The sequence below is a fragment of the Mustela putorius genome, unplaced genomic scaffold (genome assembly GCF_011764305.1).
Source record: "Mustela putorius furo isolate JIRA1106 unplaced genomic scaffold, ASM1176430v1.1 tig00000731_pilon_pilon_pilon, whole genome shotgun sequence".
In the NCBI taxonomy this organism is placed as follows: Eukaryota; Metazoa; Chordata; class Mammalia; order Carnivora; family Mustelidae; genus Mustela; species Mustela putorius.
In genome coordinates this window covers 2,588,847-2,612,771 of record NW_025421461.1, presented here as the reverse complement: position 1 = coordinate 2,612,771, position 23,925 = coordinate 2,588,847, and the positions used below count along the sequence as shown (strand labels likewise).

Genomic DNA, 23,925 nt, shown 5'->3' with positions numbered 1-23,925 from the left:
CTATCTTCCAAACTGCCTTCCCTGGGGGCTGAGCCCACATGCCTTGCATGAAGGGACCACGATACATGGCTGTGTCTACAGCAGTGTTTCTGGGGAGCCCTGTGACCAGCTCACCCACTGGCCCACAAAAAGGACCCCCTCCCTGACCGGGGGTGGGTGTGTAGTGGCAGTGGGTGGCACGAGCACCGCTACGGCAACGCCCAGTCCCATCTGGGGAAACAATGAGGCCGGGGCCTGCTTCTGTCACTGTCCCTGCTGTGACCCATGCCCCACCTGGGGACCCCCCAGCGTGCAGTCCCACCTGCCTGGCACCAACCTGCTCAGCGACTTCTCTGCTCATGGCAAGTGCCAGCTGCAGCTGTAGCTCCTCTTCTCCGCTGGTCTGCGGCCGGGCCTGCTCCAGCTCAGAGGACACCCTCGGGGAAGTGGCTGTGGGGGAAAAGCAAAGTCACCACATGCGCAGGACAGGCTGGAGCTAGTGGTCACCTGGTCAGACCACTCTGTCTCCACCTCACACCCACAAAACCCGACAACATGGGCGCCGTAAAGGGAAGGTCTGCGAGTACATCCAGGTTAAAATCCAGTAACACCAACACGTGGATTCTCAGGGATGTAAGCCACGTGGCCGGCGGCCATCAAGGCAAGAGGCCTTCCAGGGCAAGGGAGGATTAGAACCTCTGTCTTAACTGCAGAGCTGCCCTCCTTCAAAGAGAGAAACTACCTTTTTTTTTTTTTTTTACAAGATCAGAAGTATTGCTCTTGAACATCCAGATCAAAGAGTGCCATTCATACAAGCACAGGGCTAGACCAAGAACTTCACTCAGGATTCCCACAACATTTAAGAATCTACTTTGGATCTCATGGTGGTAAAAACCAGGGAAAATGAAGCCCAATTGTTTCTGCAGCAACCCCGGAAGTTTTTGTTTTCTATGTAAAACTGCATCAACTTGGGAAAAACACTTTTTTTTTTTTGCTATTATCAATAGTTAGTTAGTATCAACTCAACAAGTTAGCTAGTATCAACACTTGCAAGCAGCTCCTGGAAAGACAGTTTTACTGAAGGGATGAGATGTGGACTCCTTGCTGATGCAGGATACCTCCAAGAAAGGCATCTTTACACATTCACACTCATCACACCGGCCTGGGCCTCCCCAGACGGAAAACGTCAGGGCTCACACGGCCATCGGGATTTTGGTGCATCAGGGAGTGTAGGTATCTCCAGAAACCAGACACAAAACTTTGGGAGCACGGGGCCACCTCTGCCTTCACCACAGGAGAGGGTCCACGGCTTCTCTGAAATTCTCAAAGCCAGGTCCCACTGCCTCCGATGGTTCCCCATGAGCATCTACACACGCCATCCCCTCTGCTCACCCAGCCAACTCCTCTGTTCTCAGAGCTCAGCCCCACCGCCCTGATCCTCCTGGACCACCCTCCTCACTGGTCCTGGGTCAGCAGCCCCTCCTCGACACAGCACTTCCCCTACCGTGCCGTTTGGTAGATCATGCCAGAAGGTACGCTCCTTGAGGAGGCTCCACACCTGTCTTCTCACCATTACATCCATCCTCAAAGTTTGGCAGAGCTGCTGGCAAATACCCACTGGCCAGATGCACGGAAGCATGAAGAGATGGATGGACGGACAGATGGAGAATTCAATTTCGTGGCAGATGGGTACTTGCTTGAAAATGCTCTAAGTGTGTATCAGTTTTCTTCCTTCTCTCATTATGTCCCTTCCAGCAAACGCAACCATTACCACTCACCCACCCAAATGCTGCTCCCACCTAAAACTCCAATCCAAATTTGCTGCTTAGGACTGCCTCTTTGGGAGAAAGTAAATAAGGTCAGGAATGATTCCTGGAAGGTGAGGTTTCCAGTTGGCTAGGCTCTGGTTATCGGAAACAAAACAGGAAAAGAGGACTAGGTATAATTAGGGTCATAGGAGGACCAGGCAGGGCTGTAAGGGGCAGGGGGCAGGGCAGGGCAGGAGACTGTGAAAGGCAATGCTTTCTTGCACAAGTTTTGTGTCAAACACACAAAACATACAGCTGTTAAGAGTTCATCCAGAACAGGCCCATGTCATGAAGCACAGTGCACATTTGCTGTGATTTACTGTCAACTCAAAGAATCAGGAAAAAAACAAACAAACCAGCATACAGTTGCCCCACATCTACTCTAAGCTCCATGAACAAGACAAAGATGAAAGACAAGTTGAATCCCAGGCTAGTTATATCACATTGCTTTTTCCAAAGTACTTGTTTTAAAAATACAACTAGATGGTAAGAACATGTCAAGTCCACCTTAATAATCTGGCTCATTAATAACATACCAAGACAAAAGCCACCCCCCCCCTTTTTTCGCTGTTGCTGGTTTTGTGCCCAAGCCTCACTGATGGGTCACAGTGCTTAAGTCTTGGGCTTTCCTGTACCTGGAGGCAAAGGTGTCCCCACCCAGACTGCTGGAGACGGAAGCCGCATGGCACCGGGGAACGGTTCTGGAGGCTTCTTCTCAGCTGACTGTGGCTCCCACACAGATCCCTGACCACCGAGCTGCCTGCTCCCAGCCTCCTTCCTGATGATCTTGGAAGCTCACGTCACAGAACTCTCTGTTTAGAACGAACACAGCACACTCGGCACCTTCATTCACTACCACACGGAAATGGGGAGTACATAAAGAAGACCTATATCCCATCCCATACCCCGAAAAAGGGCTCTGAAAAATGAGCCCCATCTTGGCTCGCCCCGGCAGGGGAAGCTGCCACTTGGCTGTACCGCCACAGGGCCCGATTCAGCGCTGCCAGGGATGAATGGGATGGGGCTCTCAACAGGGACCTTCTAGAGAAATGAGCCTCCCTTGTCCTCTGACATCTGCAAGGCCAGACTGGCTTCAAATGCAAATGGACGTGTTCCTGTCTGCCCTTAACGGATGCCTGTCGAATAATGCATAGCCAGCATTTGCGGAAATAGCTTACCACATCAATGTGGAAATTAAAGACAAAGGGTTTTCCCCTAAATGCTGTGGTTTTTGTCAACGGATGTATGGCTCTCAGTTCCACAGATGGCAGAATTCACAGCCATCAGCCCCAAGAATCAGCTGAGCGGCGCACAGCAACACCCGCGGAGACGCTCTTGCATCCGTGACAGCAGCCTGGCCCCAGAAAGGGCCCCTTGTACTCCCATACATGACAGTAAACACAGATATGCCTGTGAGACGGGCCTGAAAGCTCCCTTGTGACCAACCTGAGCCTGTCCCAGCTCCAAGGGGTTGCAGGTCCACGGTGCACAGGGACTCCTGGAAAATGCAGGTGGCCCAGCAACGGTTTTCCCACCGGCCGCCTCCTGGAGGGAAGACTGGGAACTGCCAGCGTAGGCAAATCACTAGCAGAACCACACACAGGCCATCATCCTTCTCCAACCACTAAGATGTCTTTCTGTGTACGGATCCCACCTGGAGGAACTCATCAAAGTCCTCGCTTGCTGAGGCCGAGAATCAGAAACATTGGCCAGGCCTCAATTTGATGCTTTCTGGCCTGTTACCTGGGCTGAGAAAGCCCAGGGGAAGGGCTGAAGAGGAAGGAAAGCCTACAAAGGCCAACTTTTCCCTCCAAATACAGGCTAAGAGGAAGACCAAGAAATACCTCCCACCGCAGGGAGACGAGCCCGTCTGGTGTTCACGCCAGCCCCGGGCTGTAGGAGGGACCCTGGTTCCCAAACGCACCCCTCAAGCAACGACTGGAAGATTTTCTAACAAAGAGGCTTCAGTTGGGCAATCTTGGGCAATTGCAAAAGAAGAAATCGAAGTAGTCAAGGTAACAGGAAAATAGGAAATCACCACTTCTCAGGGCGTTTCGCTGTCTTCCTAGAAAGCACCATGCAGCGTCTGCAGTCACACTGATTAAAGGAGCCAGGGGCGCCTGAGTGGCTCAGTCGTTAAGCGTCTGCCTTTGGCTCAGGTCGTGATCTCAGGGTCCTGAGTTCGAGCCCTGCATGGGGTTGCCTGCTCAGCAGGAGGCCTGCTTCTCCTTCTCCCATTCCCTCTGCTTGTGTTCCCTCTCTCACTGTGTTTCTCTTTGTCAAATAAATAAAATCTTAAAAAAAAAAAAAAAAAAAAAAAAAAAAAAAGGTAACAGACATCTTCAAACACGACCTGACCGGCAAGGGCTCTGAGTAAGTGACCAGCGGGACTTGGGATAAAGCACTCCTGAGCCCCATACAAGGTGAGTGGCCGATCCTGGGCGCACAAGGCAGAGCTGAAACCTCGGGAAGAATGGAAGGTCACCGGGCCTCGGGGGCCAGAGAAGACCCCATCTGGATCTTAACACTGCTGCCACCTTTTATAACCCTGGGCGTGTTTGCGGACAGGTATGCTAGAGTTCAAACCCTGTCCTTGCCACTTACTAGCAGGGAGGTCACATGCAAATAAATGTCCTGCCCTCTCTGGTTCCATACCCACATCTCTGAAATGCAGACAAACGGGGTCTGTGGGAGGGGCCTGAGATGCCCAACACACAGCTGGCTCTCCTCGGGAAATGGGCCTTGCCCCAGGTCACATCTCCCTGCTCCGACCCATGACCACCAGACTACCTAGGGACTGGAGCTGTCTGGCACTCCCACTCCCCATCTTACACAGCAGAAGCTGTAAATAGGTACCTCGTCATACCCTGGCCCTTGCCAGGCCTCCGTGAGAACGGGACTGGGGCCATGGTCCTTCAAGGGGGGAGATGGGGAGCGGACACTGAGCCCACAGCCAGCTTCCGCCCTCCAGTAACCGGTTCCCCGGCCGGCTGAGTTCCTTCCTCATCACTGAACTGCAGTGAAGTGCTTACTGGATCTTTCTCGATGTGGTGACACCTTCCTGTGGCTCTATGGGCCACTTCCTGAGTTACCAGTGAAACCTCGGCCACCCCCACCCAGCAGCCTGGCCCGAGCTGAGGCTTCAAAACCTGTTCCCGTGGAAGACCCTCCAGGGTCTTCATCTTACCTCCTCACAGGGAGGAGTGGGAAAGACTGTCTTCAGTCAACTGAGGCAAATTATGAGGAAATAAGTTCAGACCACCCCAGGTCACATTAAAAGAGAAAAAATATAAACACATGGTTGGGAAAGTCAAAAAGGTACAAGATGAAAAGTGCATCCAGTATCATCAGTCAGAACACTTTCAGACCAAAGGGAGTGTGTGTGTGTGTGTGTGTGTGTGTGACAATTCACGACAGAGGGACAAACCACAGCCCCCCATGCTGTAGCCACCCTCTGCCCATCACATGACATCACCCACATCCCAGGACAATTTGGGCAAAATCTCTGATCTGACTCCAAACCAGACCCTAGACTGATTCCGGGCTCACAGAACAACAGGGTGAGGACAGAGCCAAACACCATACCAAGCAGTAGACAGATGGACAAACCCAGACCTAGGGATGCTCTATGGGACAACTGGCCCAGTCTCTTAGCATATTAAGGTCACGAGAAAAAGACCATCTGCTGCAGACAGACCAAAGGGACAGGATAGTCAGAGGAAACTTGTGGTCCTCAGGGGAACAGGGGCAGGTGGGAGGGGGGTCCCCAGTTTAGACAGATCAGCTGCAAGACATGCTGGGGACAACTGACGAGACCCGAGTATGGACTGGGCACTGGTTGAGACCCGAGTATGGACTGGGCACTGGTTGAGACCTGAGTATGGACTGGGTACTGGTCAAGATTGGGGCTGTGGGATAAGGGCACCGCCGCTCACTCTTCGGGAGGAGACACATACTGAGTATTTACGGGTGGATCGTGATGATGCCCGTAACTTATTTTTAAACACGACAGCATAAAAGGAAGCGGGAGCCACACCTCTCATCCTGCCCCCATTCCTCTCCCCAGAGGAAACAGCTGTTGACATTTTCTTGTGATTCTACCCAGAAAGCCACTGAATGCCTACTCTGAGTGACTATGCGTGGGCGCGCGTTTCCGACACTTAGCCCCGGGAAAGCACAGTTATGCGTGCCGCGTCTCTTTGCTGCAGCCTGATCTGGGCTGGGCGTTTTCTGAGTAAGCTACAGCCCAGCGTGGAGAACAGGTCTGAAAGCCTGCGCTTGGATTGGGGCTCCGCCACTTCTCACCCCGCGACCTCCGCCTAGGCAGAGGATCCTCCGAGCCTCAGTTTTCTCATCTGCAAAATGGAGCCAGAGTACTTGTGTCCTAGACCCAGTGGGCTAACCTGTGGAAAGCATCAGACCAGTGCCTGTCACATGATAGTCCTACAGCTCTCCCTAGTATCTCGATGAACCCTCAGTCCTACCTACAGACCAGGGCTGGGGCTCCAAGTGAAGGGACCCACCCAAGGTCACTCAGAGACCAAGTCTGACCCTTACAGCCTCGTTTTTTAATGCCACTCTTTTCACAGAGGAGGTAACTAGAGCCCAGAGAGGCTAAATGACTTGTTCACAGAGAGATGAATTCAAAGCAAAGTCTTAGGGCCAAACCCTATGCTTGCCCAACATCCTAAAAGTACTGCGAGACTCTCAGTCGTAACACTCAGTGGCCACCAGGCTCTGTGCTGCTCTAGGTCTGAGGGAAGTCCCTATTCTCCTGGAGTTTGTGCACCTGTAAGGACAGATGACACGGGAATAAAGAAAGCAGGGGGACGGAGTGCCCAGGGCAGAGGAGAGCTGGGCTCTCTGTGTTCAGAGGTCAGGGCAGGCCATTCGGAGCTACTGGAGCAGTGTGGGTTGGGGAAGGAGGCCGGGCACAGATAGGCGGGAGCTATACTCGGGATGGAGGGCAGAGGCCGTGAGGCTGATAAAGGCTAAGGGTGCCCAGAGGGCCATGATGGAAGAGCCAAGTGGTTCTCAGGGCCCGTGGAGGGGCTTTGGAGGACGTGGGTCTATGATGAGCAGTGATGCAATCTGATTGGTCCCAGGGAGAGACAGTGCGAGCATGGGGCGGGATAGTAGCTTTGCAGGTGAGCAGTGGCTGCATTCGGGATACATTTCACTGAGAGTCCATTATATTTGAAAATGCTCCTGACGGTCCAGCCTGAGGCCACAGAGAGTATCTGTGACCCTGCCCAGCCTGGCGCACAGCTCACAACTGAAGCAGGCCTTCGGGGTGTGATGCCGCCACTGCAAGGGGCAGATGTAGGTGTTGTGGGCAGAGCTGGTCCCTCGAATTGTCCCAGTGAAGTCCTGACCATCTGTACCTCAGAACAGGACCTTCTTTGGAAACACGGTCATTGCAAATGTGATTAGCTAAGATGAGGTCATCCTGAAGCAGGGCGGGCCCTAAATCCAGTAAGGCTGGTGTCCTTACAAGAAGGGGAAGAGTCATAGGTGCCCGAGCATGCGCACACAGGCAAGGGGAGGCTGCCCGTGATGGAGGGCAGGGGCTGGAGTGCTGCCAGCTGCCAGCCCAAGGGACACCAAGGACTGTGGCCACCAACAGAAGCTAGGGAAAGGCAAGTTAAGAATTCTCCCCTCCAGGATTCAAAGGAAGTATGCTTGATCCTAATTAGACCTCTGGTCTCCAAACGGGTGTTGTTCTACGATGCCCAGTCATGGTCTGAGGCTTTTCCGGTGCAACCTCAGGGTCTTCCCACCACCTGCCTGCACACATAGACATGGGCACCTTCGTCACGCAGGGCAAGGAAGCACTGCCCCTCAGCTCCAGGACTGACTTTCCTCCCCGAGGCTGCTCACCAGCCTATCTTCTTCCCAGGCAACCCAGCTTGCCAGCCTCCACATTGGGCCTAGAAGCCTCCTTCCTGCCTCTGTACCCCTCCTGCTGTTCTTCAAACAGGAAAGGAGAAACTCCTCATCCCAACTGTCCGCTCCAATGCCGTCTTCTCAAATGCATCTTCCCTGGATCATGCCATTAGGACTCCTGCTGGCTCCATCCCCACGGACTCTCACCCTGGCACTTAGAGCAGGTAGCCTTCTCTGACCCTCTGTAATCAGTATTATGCATTCTACACTGTAGACCTGCCTGCAGTCTGGCCACCTCCCAACCTGACCTGGCCCAAGGCTCTGCATACACAGGGGCCACATCGGCGTCCTAACAGACACAGAGCAGGAGTCCAAACACCTGTTGGCTTGTTTTCAGGCTGGGTTTCCAGGGAAAACTAGCAACGGCTACCACCTCCAAGGGCACATTTCATACACTCCTCTCCAGCACCGTGAGACAGTGGTGCTGTGAACCCCAGTTCAGAGGCGGAAGCTGAAACCCTGGTGGAAGGGGGCTGAGCCAGAACAATGGCCACGTTCCTCCCCAGGCCAGGCTGGAGACTGAGCTGGGGGAGGGTGGAGCAGAGACAAAAGGCAGTCCTTTTATTTGTCTGCGGGATTCAAAGCCCATCCTCTGTTCGAAATAAAAGAGCAAGTTTGTGCTGTTCTCTTTGGGTTCCTGATGAAATGCTCTCCATGACCTGATCACCAGCTTGCGAGGTGGGGCAGGGAGCAATCCCATCTCATTACTCTTCTCCCAGGAGTCCCTGTCATTCGTTGTGGTGAAAGTCACTCTCTGGGTAGAGCCCTGCAGGCACCCACCAATCTCCAGGCAGAGGCTTGGGAGAAAGGGGGGGCGCAGTGCTTGGAAGTCCGCTTGGTCCCAGTGGAGTTGAGTGAACACTGGCACCCAAACTTGTAAGCAGGCCCAGGGTGAAGCATAAATGTTGACCAAGATGGAATTTCTCTTTAATTATTTTATTGTTATTATTTTTATTTTTAAAAGATTTTATTTATCTGACAGAGATCACAAGTAGGCAGAGAGGCAGGCAGAGAGAGAGGGGGAAGCAGGCTCCCCGCTGAGCAGAGAGCCCGATGCGGGGCTCAATCCCAGGACCCTGAGATCATGACCTGAGCCAAAGGCAGAGACTCAAACCCACTAAGCCACCCAGGCGCCCCGGAATTTCTCTCTTAAAATGAGTACTCTGACAGTGACTTCCATCTATGAAATCAATGATGATCTGTGGGTCCTGGGTGGCGTAGCTGGAAAAGCACTGACTTTTGATTTCAGCTCAGGTCATGATCTTGGGGTCGTGAGAGTTGAACCCCATGACCAGGGAGTCTGCTTGAGATTTTCTCCCTCTGCCCCTCCCCCTACCTTGTGTGTGCGCACTGTCTCTAAAATAAATAAATATATCTTTAAAAAAATTAATTTGTGGGGCGCCTGGGTGGCTCAGTGAGTTAAAGCCTCTGTCTTCGGCTCAGGTCATGATCCCAGGGTCCAGGGATCGAGCCCCACATCGGGCTTTCTGCTCAGCAGGGAGCTTGCTTCTTCCCCTCTCTCTCTGCCAGCCTCTCTGCCTACTTGTGATCTCTGTCAAATAAATAAATATAATTAAAAAAAATTAATTTGTGACTATTTTAAAAAAGAACAAATCACAGTACCCATATTAAGTTCTGCAGCTGTCAACGGAGGACAGTCACCCCTGCTGGGGGGCGCTGCACAAGGGCACGATCCGTTCGGAAAGCATTTATAATGCTTCGGGAGACAGAAGGACACTCTCACACTTAACCATTCATCTCACTGCCGGCGACTCTACACTGAAGACCACACTGAATCTAAAGACTCCTTTATTTTTAGGTATTTATTTCTTTTTTAAGATTTTATTTATTTGATAGAGGAAGAGACAGCTACAGAGGGAACACAAGCCTTGGGAGAGAGTGAGGGAGAAACAGGCTTCCCGCTGAGCCGGGAGCCCCACCGCAGGACTTGATCCCAGGATGCTGGGATCATGACCTGAGCTGAAGGCAGCCGCTTAAGGACTGAGCCACCCAGGGCGCCCCTAAGGACTCCTTTTAAAAGCATGCTTTCTGCCCAAAGTTTGCTGCAGCATTATTTACACTGGTGAGAACCTGAAAACAGCAATTCTGGTGACAACGATGATAGTAAATGATCCATTTATGGTGCATTTCCTTTGTGCAAGGGAGTATGTGCACAGCATTATGTCAGCACAGGTAACTTACACAATAATCCAGGAGAGGCTACCCTTACCCCTAGGTTACCAATTAAAAGACTTAAACTTGCAGCAGTTAAGTAATCTACTCCAGGCTTAACCTGTCAAACTAAGGCTAACTTATGCAGCGACATGGAAAATGCACACAGGAAGTTGGGCGAAAAGATCAGACTGCCAACTGTATTATTTCTCATGGGATCTGTAAAGAGTCAGCTGAAGGGTGATCTCTGTCACACTGGGATCCCTGCGGCCTGCGGTGACTGCCCACTTCTCTGCCAGCTCGCCCCGTCCCGCTAGGCACAGTGTGCGAACAGACACATGGACAGAAGCTCTTAGCCCCCTGCCAGCCCCCTCCCAGACACCACAACTGGTATACCCTAGATGTGTCTGTCTCTCCGACACGGGAAGCCCACCAAGGGCAAGGCCTCAGTGGCTGACTGTGACGTAAGACCCTTAGTACTAAGCACTGCCCCTGGCCCACACAGACTTACAAAATAAGCAAGAGAAAAAGCCCAATGTTTTGGGGACGCCTTGGTGGTTCAGTCGGTTAAGCAGCTGCCTTTGACTCAGGTCATGATCTCTGGGTCCTGGGATCCAGCCCTGAGTCAGGCTCCCTGCTCAGCGGGGAGCCTGCTTCTCTCTCTCTCTGCCACTCCCCACTGCTTGTGTGCACTCTCTCTCCCACTGATAAATAAAATCTTAAAAAAAAAAAAAAAGAAAAACTTAAAATTTTGAATAATGTGCTTTGCAAACGCCATGTGGTTATAAATGGCACCATATCTTGTCCTATTGTCTGCATAGTACAAACATGAGATTTGTTCTGTTTTCAAGGACCACTGCTCAGACGTGTGACCCGGATCTATCAGGACAGCTGCCCTTTGGGGATATGGGTCCTGATCTGGCCTTCAGTTCCTTTCTACATCACGAACCTGTGTGCTCTGCCACAGAAAGATGACCACGACGAAACCACATACCCAGGGGCTCGAAACCCCCCGTGCTCATGGTCCAGGTAGTGGTACCCTGGCACCGAAAACAGCCGACCTGTTTGGTGCAAGCTAGAGGACTGAAGGCCCATCCAGCATCAGGCCAGGATGAGTTAGGAAGCCCCACCCAGTGGAATGCCGAGTGCAGCTGTTAAAATGTTTACAGGGTGGTGGAGGAAGGGAGACAATGCTCCCGTTACAGGATTATGAGACAAAAAAGAAGGGACTCAAAGTTGCATTAGCGAGGGTACAATCCTGGAAAAGAAAACGATCGGGACAAAGTTCGTAAGGAAATACGCCAACACGTGAAAAGCAGCTGTCTTTGAGGAATAAGATTATAGGCTATTTCTCTTCTTTTTGAACTTTCTACATGGTACTTTTATAATGAAAAAAACCAGCAGTTTCTTAGTTCACATCCACACTGGGTTACCAGTTAGTCCTGGAGAAGTAGACCACCGAGTGAGCTGGTGTCAAGGGTGCTAGACTAAGCTAGTCCAGTAGGAGACTAGCAGTCAGCAAGACGACACTGATTCAATAGACAACATCAATTTCGAGCTGCTCCAAGTCCAAATAACCCCTGTTGATGGCAACTTTCTGAAAGGGCCCTGCACTGGGCATCAGTTGGAGAGAGGGGAGGAACAGAAGGCTTCAGCTCCACAAAAGCTGACACAGAACAGACCACTGGAGGAGTGGTGCCCGGCCCCAGGCGCACACTGTGATCACCAGAAACTTCTGCCCACTGTGAAGCCTGGGCCCATCCCTGAGGTTCTGCCATCACTGGTCAGACATGTAGCCCAGGCTCTGGGACATTTAAAAAACTCAGGGCAGCCAGCTTGAGGGCAGGTGCCTGAGGGAAAAGAGAAAAGGCAGCTGGCAGAAAAGAGGAACAGCGTTTTATTACTGAACAAAAACTAGTGTCTATGAATTATACTGCTGCTAAACTCAACCTTATTGCACAAAGACGTAAAGTATTTCTTTATTCCTGGAAAAGCCCATAAAATGTATTTCCAAGAGACTAAGGCTCATGCTTGGGCAGGTATCAAGAGAGAGGAGCACAACACACAGAAATACCACCAAAAAAAAGAAAAGAAAAGAAGAGAAAAGTTAAGGTTTATTTAGCATCTGTTCAGGGGTGCCTACATGGCTCAGTTGGCCAAGCCTCTGCCTTCCGTTCAGGTCATGATCTCAGGGTCCTGGGATCAAGTCCCAGTTGGGCTCCCTGTTCAGTGGGGAGCCTGCTTCTCCTTCTCCCTCTGTCCCTCCACCTGCTTCTGTGCATTCTCTCTCTCTCTCAAATAAATAAATAAATTCTTATTTAGCCCCTACTCATTCATTCAGTGTTTACTGAACACCTTTCCTGGGTCGGGCAGCGTGCACTGAGCACACACAAGGCGCCCTTCTCTTGGAGTGTTCTTGTGCAGGGACACAGAAAATCGAGTGATAATTTCAGATAGTAAAAAGTACTGTGAAGACAAAATAAAAGAGAGTGACATGCTCTACAGCGATTGTAAGTCCATTACACAGTCTACTTTCCCATACCAAGAGAAATCTATCTTCAGACAGTCCTCCTTATTTCTGCTTATATTATTTTTTAAATGCCCCCTTGAGGCTGACTATTCGTAACCAGCCACTGGGCAGCCGTGACTCAGACACTGTCACAGAGGTGTGACAGTTAGCGACCCTGACTTAAACCTCCTTTTTCCTGTTTCATTCTCCACTTACTGAGAGCTCATAACTCTGTTTACCTCTACTACAAAGGTGGCTTTGAAGAAAAACGGGCAGATACAAATATAGTATTCATAATTCAACTTTCTATGGCACAAGTCAGCACTGATCCTTCACTAATTGTCCCCCGTCAGCAATCTGGACAGCTGTGTCTCAGTCTCACGCTGACAATCACAGGAGCTCCTTAAAACCTGGGCCCCGCTACCCAACAGTTTAAAGAGGTTTCCCTGCTTTCAAAAACCATGTAAGGGGGTGCGGGTGCCTGGGTGGCTCAGTGAGTTAAACCTCTGCCTTTGGCTCAGATCATGATCTCGGGATCCTGGGATCAAGCCCCACATAGGACTCCCTGCTCAGCAGGGAGCCTGCCTCCCCCCACCCCCGCCTGTCTCTCTGCCTACTTGTGATCTCTGTCAAATGAATAAATAAAATCTTTTTTTAAAAATGTAAGAAAAAAATTACAGGAGATGGGCCAAACCACCTTAAAATTGCACTAGGTATACACTGTATATTCATCTCTTTTGTAGAACAATTTAAACATTACTTTTTTGTTGGGAAGCAGGAATACCAGAGTTCTGGGAACCTTGGGTTCAAATTCCAGCTTTACCATTATGACCGAGTGGATGTGGGTTAATCAACAAGGTGCCCCACCCACCTCCTCGGGCAAGTGCAGCAGCAGAAGGACCAGTCACAGGGGAAAGCAGAGAAGGGTTGATGGCTAGGCCTTCCGACGGTCTCCCGCAGCTGCTGACTCACGGGGCACATTCAGACCCCACGAAGGACCAGCCCTCGTGGCAAGAATAAGCATTGCTGGTGTCAACCCTCAGACAGGGTGTCAGTGACACTGCCGCCACCCCCACAGGACTAGGACTACGAGCATTACTCAGCAGCTTCCTCTGTGATTCTATCTGCACTCGAAGAGATTAGCTCCAGAGTAAGCTTAGTGCTGCTAGCCTGGCACCCGCCTTTGCCCTGGGGCGGGCTGCCTGCCTAAGATGCAGGGGTCCCCGACTTAGAGAACATGTTTACCCCAGCAAAAGGGAAGTCAACTGGATCCATCTCCCACCAGATTCCTAGTCCGTCCCACCTGAAGAACTATCTGAGGTGAAAGGCCGCTGAGGGCTGGGAACATTTCCACCCAGTGGCTGTCCCTGGCCTTTCCCCGAAACTACTGGGCGATTATCTGGCTGTCAGCCAGCAACCACCTCTCAGCCCTGGGCGTGTCCCCCACCTGGTTCCTGAGCATTGTCACCCAGCCCAGCACCTGGAAGCTTCGCTCCCCTCCTCCTCCCCCTACACTCTCTCAGGAGGCCTCAGCTGACCCAGGCCCCTTCCAAGTCCACACCCCGGGAGGGACAGGCTGGCTGGGTTTGAATTTTTTTTAAACAATAACATATTGTTATTATATAGTCCCACATCCTCAAGTTTTCAAAAACAGACCTACGGAGGCCTCCCTTTCTCGGCTGCCTAGTCTGTATTAAAATGCCTTAAAATGTATTAAGTTAAATTATATTATTAAAATGTAGGGGCGCCTGGGTGGCTCAGCGGGTTAAGCCTCTGCCTTCGGCTCAGGTCATGATCTCAGGGTCCTGGGATTGAGCCCCGCATCGGGCTCTCTGCTCAGCAGGGAGCCTGCTTCCTCCTCTCTCTCTGCCTGCCTCTCTGCCTACTGTGATCCCTGTCAAATAAATAAATAAAATATTTTTTAAAAAATAAAATAAATTAAAATGTATTAAAAGTACTAAAATTAAATGTAGTAAAAATTAAAATGTAAAAATCTGTATTAAAATGCATGTACAGGTGTTTACCTGCTCCAGCTGCCCTCACAAAAGTCTGGCTGCCAGGGCTGGGGGCTGCAGTGACTCTGGTTTTCCCCTGAAGTCCCCTGCTGTGGAGAACCAGCATCCCCGGAGAGTTCCAGAGGCCTAACGCCTCTGGGCTCTTCCCCCCACACACATGAAACGGTTGCTTTCAGACTCTCCCTAATGGGCTTACGAATGGCTGAGCATATGGAGGGAGGGAGAAAGCCGTGATGTCCCCCCACTCCGAGAGACCAGGAGCTCTCCTGGACACAGGCCAGGCTGTCAGAGTGGGCTCAGGCCCGGCGTGGCGGCCCCGCTGTGGGGACGCAGTCCAGACCAAGGGCTCCTCTCGGGCCCCGATCTTCCCCTGCACCGGTAGCACCTGGCCTCCTGCGCTGATCTGGATCTGGATCCTAGACTTTTGCCCAGCAGCTCAAGAGCACTTGTTCTCTTCCGTGCTGCTGGCTGAGAAGTTCAATGCCAGATTTGGATCCCTCTCCAGCCCTCTACGTGACTCTGGCCTTCTCTTACTTTCTCACCTTTCCTTTCGGCCCAATTCCTTGGATCTATTTAAGCCTCTGGCACTGTGTGCATTTTGGAGGGCAACTCCAACCCTTTCTAGAGAGAAGCAAGACAAATACACAAAAGGCTCGTTATCTCTAGTAATTACTCAGGGAGTCACCATCCACGGCATGTGAGGGGGTGCCGGCCTGTGTGAGGGATGCCCAGCCTGAAAGACGGGCTGACCTGAAGGAGGCACGGAGCAGAGCTGAGCCACCCCACAGGAAGCTGCTGCATCAGCCAAAGGCGTCACCCAGACAGCAGACCCATCAAGACAGCCTGAGACGTGGCCGCAGGTGGCATCGGGGACCTGGGACAAAGCACATGACCGCCCACTCTGGCTCTGGGTTCTCAGGTGGGTTCCAATTCATGTAGGGAATCAGAGGTCAAAGAGCATTTCTATTCTGTCTTCCTTGTTGCTTTCTCCTTTCTCTAAGAATGGGAACACTGGCAGCTGGTCTCCGGCCCAGGAATCCAGAGTGCCCAGCACCACAGGACACGATCCTGCTGCAGCAAGGCAAGTGTGGCTCTGGCTCTGGGGGCTGCCGGGATGGGCACTCCTTCCTTCCCAGGCCAGCCTCCATCCGCAGAGGCCGACCCAGGAGAGAGAGCAGGCGAGCGGGAGGCCCGTCCTGACTCTGGACTGTGCGCATCAAGAGAACAGCGGCAATCTTATATTCAAGTCTCCACCTGGACTCAGGGGATCATTCTAACTGGCCCCCTCTCCCCAGGCCACTGCCCCAAGAACTTCCCCAATTTCTCCACAGTCTGCCGAATGTCATAACCAGCTCTGGAGAACATAGGAGGGGGGAAAGAGCCAGAGTGGGCCGTGGGGGGTGGCGTGGGTAACAGGCAGTTGTCTCCCAGCCTGCTCGACCCAAGCCAGCTGCCCTGTCTGTATGGTCTCTGGCAAACCCTGACCTCTCAACCCAAAAGGCCTTCCCCCTGGGCCCCACAGCCTCCCCTTCACACAGCAGTCCTGAGCACCAGCTACCTATCAAAATCACATAGGCGGGGCGCCCAGGTGGCTCAGTGGGTTAAGCCTCTGCCTTCAGCTCAGGTCGTGGTCTTGGGGTCTCAGAGCCCCGCATCCGGGTCTCTGCTCAGTGGGGAGTCTGCTTCCCAACCCCCTGCCTGCCTCTCTGCCTACTTGTGATCTCTCTCTCTCGGTGTCAAATAAATAAATAAATAAATAAATCTTAAAAAAAAAAAAAAACCATCACACAGGCGGCCATCATAGGCAAGCCCCAGACAGCGCTGGGTGGAGAGGGCAGCTGGGGCTCCAGGGAATATAGGAACAGGAAGGAAACATGAACGCCAGGTGAGACCAAAGAGCTGAAGGCCTCTCCAGCCCCGAATTCTCCTGCAGGCCCTAGACTTCTCAGACCTTCTCCACACCTCCACATGCATGTCCAATAACACTCTGACATATCCAGAACATCACCCCAACGCCATTCAACCTGCTCCACTCACAGCCACCATCTCCCACCGGCTCAGCTAGCAGTGCTCTACTGCTCTCTCCCCTATCCTGTCCTCCAGCAAGCCTGTTGGCTCCTCAAGAGGTCCACAGCCCCCGCCATCACCCACCTGAGTCAGGTGGGTGGTTTCCCCACCCAACACACAGCTGGAGGAGAAAACACAGTGAGAGAAAGTAGTCAAAAAGCTTTAGAGCAATCTAACATTGCTACAACATCCAATCACTGATATAAAGAATCAGGCTAAGCCTATCAGGAATTGGAAGAGCTGCTCCCTACCAGAGGCAGTTTGAGAAGCTGCCCTCCACCTTCCCCCACCCCACCCTCTGTCATACCCCTGCCCTGACCTCACCGGCCACTCTGCCTCACTCAGCTCCCCGCACCCGGGGCCGCCTTCCCGCTCTGCAAACACCCCTGAACACACTCCACTCCAAGCCCTTTGCACTGCCTAGAATGCTCTTCCAAACCTTCACACTGCACACTTCTCATCCCCCTTCAGCCTTTGCTCCAATATCACTTTCTCAACGGGGCTTATCTGACACCGTCCTTAACACTGCAGACCACCTTCCCTCCTCCCCAGGCTCGACTGGGTCGTTTGTTTTTTGTGGGCTGCTTCCCAGAGCACTCGTCCTAGAACGTGCTGGATCACGCCTCAGGTTTATTGTGTCTCTTCCCATGAGGAGGGGCTCTGTGCTTTGTGCTTAGGCACACAATAGGAACTCAATACACACTTGTTGAGTGAACGCGGGAACTTGGGAGCCAGAGGGTAGCCAGGGCAGGCCGCAGAGAGTGAGCCTGAAAGCAGCCCTCCCAGCAGACCTCAGCACATCAAAGCCGTCAGATGCCAGCCAAGGACCATGAGGGGTGTTGTCTGCCATGTCAAAGACGGCACTGGATCCTGGGAGAGCCTGGAATCTAGAGGAGCTCTCTAGGTGGACACGGATGGGGGAGGCTAAAAGCAAAGAAACTAATCAAGGAAAGTGGACACTGAATTGAGGTCATGGGACTAGAGATGAAGGGACAGAATTTGAGAGGTTTCCAAGGTCAAATCTACAGATGTCTGTGGGAGGTGAGTGGGAGGGAGGAGGCACGGGGAGATCAGATGGATAGGATACATGAAAGGAAGGTCCCCTCAAATATCATTATGATTTCTGTGGGTCAGAGCGGCAGTCGAGGCAAGAGGAGGCTCCCTGCAGAGCCTGCTCTCCCACGAAGGGCCTTTCTCAGCTATCTGCTATCTGCCCTCTCCCTCACGCCGAGTCTGCACCAGTACCCCACCTGGCCTCCCCTGCAGGGTCTGGGGTTCCAAGGGTGCCCCCCAATTCGTCTCCCCTACATTGCAGCCTGCATTTCAGGAGACCACTTCTCGAAAGGCCAGCATCCCCCTGACTCCCCCACTGCTGCCTTCCAAGCAGGTATGTCCAAAGGAAATGGCTGCTGTGTGTACAATCGGCACTTACCTTCCACTGAACGCCTGGTTAGGGGCCAAGGAAGAACAGAAAGCTGTCCCTGGCCAGGGTCCTGCCTCCCGCAATAGCCTTGGTGACCAGCAGCGTGTGAGATAGGGAGAGGGACCCACGCATTAACCAGGTAAAGGATGAAACGGTGCCACCGTGTAACACTCCACCCGAAACTCTTCTGGGACATGAGAAATTGTCAAACAAGACCTACTCGTTTTGATCCTTCATTTCTGCCAGAACCAAAGGAAGAGAGACATGCCCAACAGCTGTGTACCTGGAGCCACCTGCCCATCGTGTGTGTGCAGGGGAGGTATCCAGTGGAAGAGAAGCAGACGCGACCAAGGCCCGTCCGGTGACACATGTTGCGGTCCTTCCCAGCCACAGCGGGAGGGACGGCACAGAGGCTGAGGCAGGTGGGCCTGAGGTTAATACACAAATGTCCCAGGAAAGCCAACCTGCCGCCAGTGAACCCAAGACTCGAAACAGAACTCCCCAGTTACTGACTCGACCCTGGAGTCCTGGGGAATCTTGGCAGCCTGCCCAAAACAGCCCCCAGAGACCTGGGGGAAGAAACGGTGTGTACCTGAAAGGCCTCTGTGTGAGCCTTCAGACTTGTGACCATCCACACTCTCCATGGAGCAAGGCTGGTCCTCCGTACAAAATCCCACATAAAACAGTGAGGGGAAGACAGGAGCACAAAGGAAAACACCCCAGAGCTAAACCCAGTGATCACCTGCATACCCAAGTCAAACGAGCTGTAATATTAATGAGGCATGAATGAACCGTAACTGTCTCCAGGGCTGAATAAAAGCTAGCCACCTTATCGGGGAAGTCACACAAAGGCTCCTCATCTGTGCCCCTTCTTGTAGGAGCATAAGAGAACAGACAGCTTTCTTCTCTATAGCCAGGCCCCACTCTGGGGCTGGAGTGGACTGGGAACATTTTCTTGTAGGTAACAGGAAAAAAAATCTGTTTTCACTTTAACCTGCAACAGTTGTAGACTCTGACCACCATACATTATTAATTAGTCAAAAGAGAAGCCCCACTTTTAGTTACCCATTGAATTAGGTTATCTTCACTGTGACCTAGAATTGACAGTACAGCTAACTCTCTGTTTACCACGGTAATGGGGATTTCTGGAAGGATGGCAGTTAATTGAGAAGCGAGAACAATCCCATTTTGTCCTCATCAAGGCACGTAATCACTGCATCAAGGACGATGGCTTCCAGCAACTGTCCACCGAGGCCCTCGGCTTTGCCCGGTGTTGTTAGATTTCAATCTCACTTTTCTGGCTCAACAAGCCAAGTGGTGTCCAGCCCCCACCACACCTGGGCCTGGCCCACAGCAGAGCCCCCTCCAATTTTTCTGGGCGTGGGGACACAGGGAAAAGCAAGGGCAATCACGCGTGCCTTAGCCAAATGACAGCAGAAGTTATAGCAAGTGACAAAGATGGTCAGAGGGGAGCGCCTAGGGAGAAAAGAACATGGGGCCCTGGGTCCGCAGGAGGCTGGATGGAGAGGCCCAGGAGAAGATAGGGAGAGAGTTGGCTGTACTGGACCCAACAAGCACACCCCCAGCAAGCTGCCCAGCATTTCTAGGAAGGAGAAAAGCAAACCGCCGTCCCACCTCGGGCTGCGCGGTCACAAGTGAGGCAGGGCTGGGACCAGTCGCCATTTGGGCGGGCGGCCAGCCCCAGGTGCGGCAGGAAGGGGTGGCGCTGGCTCAGCGGCTGCAGCTCCTCACTCTGACCCAGCGGGGCCCCTGCGCGGTGCTGGGGACACAGCGAGGCCTCGGGCGCTGTCGGGCAGGGACACACACACACATACACACAGAGAGAGACACGCCATTAGAGGGAGTGGGAGCAGCAAGGTGTGGGCTGGGGCCGAAGCCCCACGTGCTCAGGGGTGGCCAACAGCCTGCTGACCACATTCTGACCCTGAACATGCAGCTCAAGCTCAAGGTCTGAGGGAACCGGAAACTGTGAGAGCTGGGACCGTGGCAGCATCCATCATCAGTCCAGTGGAAGGCCAGCAGGACCTGTGACTGGAGCCCAATCTGGACCCCCAGGCTCTTGCACCTGGACTGTCCCACAAGCTATCAATGAATGGGATGCTGTCTCAGCTCCTGCTTTGTATCCTCTGGCTTCCCGAAAAAAGTGACCACAAAAGCGATGTGGAGAGCAGAGCAGCTGTCCATGGCAGGACAGTGCAGATGCAGTCACTTCCCAAAGAGGCAGCTTGAGACCAACTCAACCCACAGCGGGCCTTTCTGGGGGACAGAGAGGCTACATGAGAGAAACAACTTCCCTCCTTACAGGGCAATCTTCATTTTGGGGGGCAACCTGGCCCTGGTGGAGAGGCAGGTCACAGTTCGTATCAGGCAGTTTCCCGGAGGTCACAATCTTTGCTTCAACAGAGCAGTTCAAACTAAGAGAGAAACAACAGTAACTAGAAACAGGACAAGAAAAATGCTAACCTCTCCGAGCCTTTCGAGCCTTTCGTAAGAATTTGGAATTCCTAGAGGCAGGAAGTCTGCCTTGGGGATGCAAATCTCCTAGCTGCCACATCTCTCGAAATGCTGCTGGTGGCAGTAGGGTGTCACACGGAAGCCTGCAAGCAGGAAACACTAATAGGTGGCCTGGTCACAGAGCCACCAAATAACCAAGGGCCAAGGGGAGTCTGTCAGGTGACAAACAACTTCCTTAAAATGAGAAAAAAATGTGCTGTTATGGCGACAGTGTTACTGATTCCAGAAAGAAAGGTGGTATGGGGGCCTTCTGTTGTTTCAGCCAGAAGACACAGTGTGTGCGCCACCCCCGCACAGGCCACCTGTCTTGACACTGCCCTGGGACAGCAGAGGGGCGCCCGTTCCCAGGACCACTTTTCGTGAATGCCCAGGACGCCCACACGGCTCACAGAGACCAGCTTCCGTCAGGCCCTAAACTCCACATCTCTTCCCTGAAATCTTGTCCAAATGTGGGTAAGGACCCCTCAGATTCCCACATGCACAAATGAGCAAACAGAGCCGCCCCACCCAGAGCAGCCCCAGCCATGCAAGCAAATCACCAAGAACGCTCATCCCCATGTCGGAGGAGAAGGCCTTGCTCACACGGACCCCTGTGGAGCTTTCTGCCTTCTCCCTCTTTTACTGAGACAGAGACCTCCCGTCTCCCTCCCCTGGGATGCTGAAGGAGAGTGATGCCCTGGGCCAGTCGGGAGACCCACAGCCCAGGCATCAGAACAACATTTAACAGATTAAAGAAACAGGTTATCAAGAAGGAGCATCCATTTCCTCCTACCTACCAATCGCCGGGCTCCAGCCCTGCCCAGGGGTCCTGAATTGGACCACAGGGCAGAGGAAGGTCTTGAGACTCCTGAGCCAGAGCTGCCGAGGGACCCAACACCCTCCTGCAACCATAAATGGGTGCAGACCACCGACACCGTTGTCCGGACAGCCAAAAGTGGAGAACGGAGGACAGATGCGAGCTCTGGCTTAGCCCAGGGGCACCCACCCTGCCCACCACCCAGCGCTTCCGTGTCTGTGCCCAGCACCCTCTGGCATGGGTGGGGAGCGTTTCCATTACTCACAGCCGTGGTAGGAGGCTGGAGACCCTCCGGCCTTGCCGTACTCCTGCTCCGAGTAGCTGGTGGACAGGTTGGGCTGGCTGGAGCCACGGCCGAAGGTGATCTGGTTGCTGCCCATGCCCGTGGCGACCTGGGCCATGCGCTCTTTGGTTTTGAGAGCCTGGGCCCTCTCGGCCTTCAGCCGCTCCTCGTCCTTGAGGAGACCCACCAGCTGCTTTGACTTCTCACGCACGTTGATGCCCTGGTCCTTGCCGTCGCGGTCGATGTACTGGAAGTCCTTCAGGGTCTGGATGGCGAAGATGTTCTCCCGGCACTGCTGAGCCACCCGCTCGGAGCCCGTCTTGATGAGGTAGTCCAGCAGCGTCAGCGCCTTGTACACGTGCCGCCAGTTCTTGCCATGGTCGTTGAGGCGCTTCCACACCATGCTCATGATCTCCGAGAACGCCACCACGTTGTAGGTCAGGTCGGCGATCTCGGTCATCAGGGAACTGGACGGGCCCCACGGGTCATTGGAGGTGGCTTCCCGCACTTTGATTTCAGCTTCCGAGTAATTGTTCACAATGTTTTTCATTTGCCGTCTGATAGAGGAAGTCGCCATTTTCACGTTTCTTTGTGACAAATGTCAAGCCCTTCAAAGAGAGAGACGCTCCTGTGCTGGGCAAGTTCGTGCCCTGCGAAGTTTCAGTCTCCGTGACAGGCGTGGAGCACGAGCCTGGGCAGTCATTTCCTCCACTGAAGCCTTAGGTCCAAGAAGCCAGAAGCCATGACCTAGAGAAAGAAAAAAAGAAACACTCCCTGTAGCACGAGCTCCCTGGGGATGGCAGGAGGCTTGGCTCTGGCCTTTCTGTAAAAGGCAGATACAGAGGTCTGGCAGGATCAGGGGTGCGGGGATGACTGGATATGCCCCAGCCTCCAGAGGAGGAAAGAGATCCACCTTTTCCAAAATTACAACAAAATCAGTATTACAAGTTAACAGTGAATAAAATCTAAACTCGAGGTCAAGCCTTTGGCAGACAAGTAAATGTTTTAACCATTATTCTAATTTTCAAAACACTTCCACTGGCACGGCTCTGCTCTGGGTTGTATTTTCATGCGCAGCAAAAGCCAGTGACAGAAGAATCCTAACACCGGAGGCGACTTGGTCCTAACAAATTTTAAATTATCTGTGGGAGCAAGAAAGCCCCTCATTTCAGATGTAGCTTACCTAAAAAATGCCTACCAATACCTCTTTCCCTTCTTAAGTAATTCCTACACCAACACGGGGCTCGAACTCATGACCCTGAGATCAAGTCACATACTCTTCTGAACCAGCCGGGTGCCCCTAAGATGCCTAATTATGCCTTTGAAATTGTTCAACATCTGGCCTTAGTCCACCATGTTTCTACCTGCCCAGAACGTTTTCTGTGAGCACTTTTCTCCTGACTTTTTATGAAGGTTTCCAACTACTCTGGCAGAGAGCATAGCCAAGGCCCTCTGCTGGGCTTTCCAGGTCTCCAGCACCCGGCGTGAGCTCATACAACCCTAGAAAAAAATTTGGTTCTAGCCTACTCCCCTCATCTCAGAGGGGAAAAACTGAGGCCCAGGGTTACACAGTAACGGGTCCACCCAGTCCCCCCTGCTTCCCCCACAAACGCAAATCCCCTCTCTCCAGAGAAGAAACATTTACTGGGCTAGCACGAGGTTCACATCTCTGACAACTGGCTTTGTCCTGTTCACCAGAGATCACCCAGTACCCAACACTGTGACTGACATGGACAGAAATGGTGCTGAATAAATTAACGAAACAGACTGAAAAAAAGTGTCCCTGTCCTCAGGAAGGCCACAGTCTGGCAGGGGACAGAGGTGGGCACAGGGTGTCTGAGGATGCAAAGCTTGAGCCACCAACTCCACCGGCGGCTGGAGGCTGTGAAGGCAGGCACAGGAAGGAGTTTCTGCTAGAAATGACTCTCGCAGTTATGTCTTCAAAGCTGAGGAGGGCTTGGCGTGGGAGGGGGGTGGGGTGGGATAATGCAGATTATCCCTCATCTATAAAATGAGAAAACTGAGGTCCAGAAGACTCGGGGATTGCCCTAGACAGAGCAGCACAGCTGGAGTCTGGACACAAAGCAAGCGCCCTCCCCTTGCCCATCCCCCACTCCCACCTGCTGGACGAATTCTTGGCTCTTCTGGCTGTGGAGCAGCCAAAGCAGCATTGGGCCAGACTCTACCTCACTTCATGCTCATGAAAACCCTCCAGTAAGGTAGAGATGAGGCGCAGGAGGACCTCAAGTCACGAGGTCAAGCTGACTAAGGTCTCCTCCTCCAAAGCAGCTCTCTGGGGGGTGTGGGGGGATGGGGGATAGTCCCTGCTCCCTCCTCCTGCAGTGGTCCTCGTTCTCCACATCAAGCTGCTGTGCTGCTTCTGCCAGGGAAA

The 23,925-nt window shown here is 52.7% G+C and overlaps 1 protein-coding gene across 8 annotated transcripts in view; it reads right to left on the bottom strand.

Moving 5' to 3' along the window:
* EPN2 (epsin 2) overlaps positions 1-23,925 on the bottom strand; it is an 82,368-nt gene that overhangs the window by 24,040 nt on the left and 34,403 nt on the right. For 6 of the 8 annotated variants that reach the window (XM_045083663.1, XM_045083667.1, XM_045083668.1 and 3 more), the window contains exons 2-4: positions 21,516-22,280; positions 19,555-19,725; positions 317-429 (exon numbers count right to left, since the gene is read on the bottom strand). In XM_045083663.1, coding sequence (XP_044939598.1) covers positions 317-429; positions 19,555-19,725; positions 21,516-22,110 — 879 coding nt within the window. In that variant the 5' untranslated portion in view covers positions 22,111-22,280. The remainder of the gene's footprint in view (positions 1-316; positions 430-19,554; positions 19,726-21,515; positions 22,281-23,925) is intronic. The other 2 variants (XM_045083669.1, XM_045083670.1) reach the window with 1 other exon arrangement.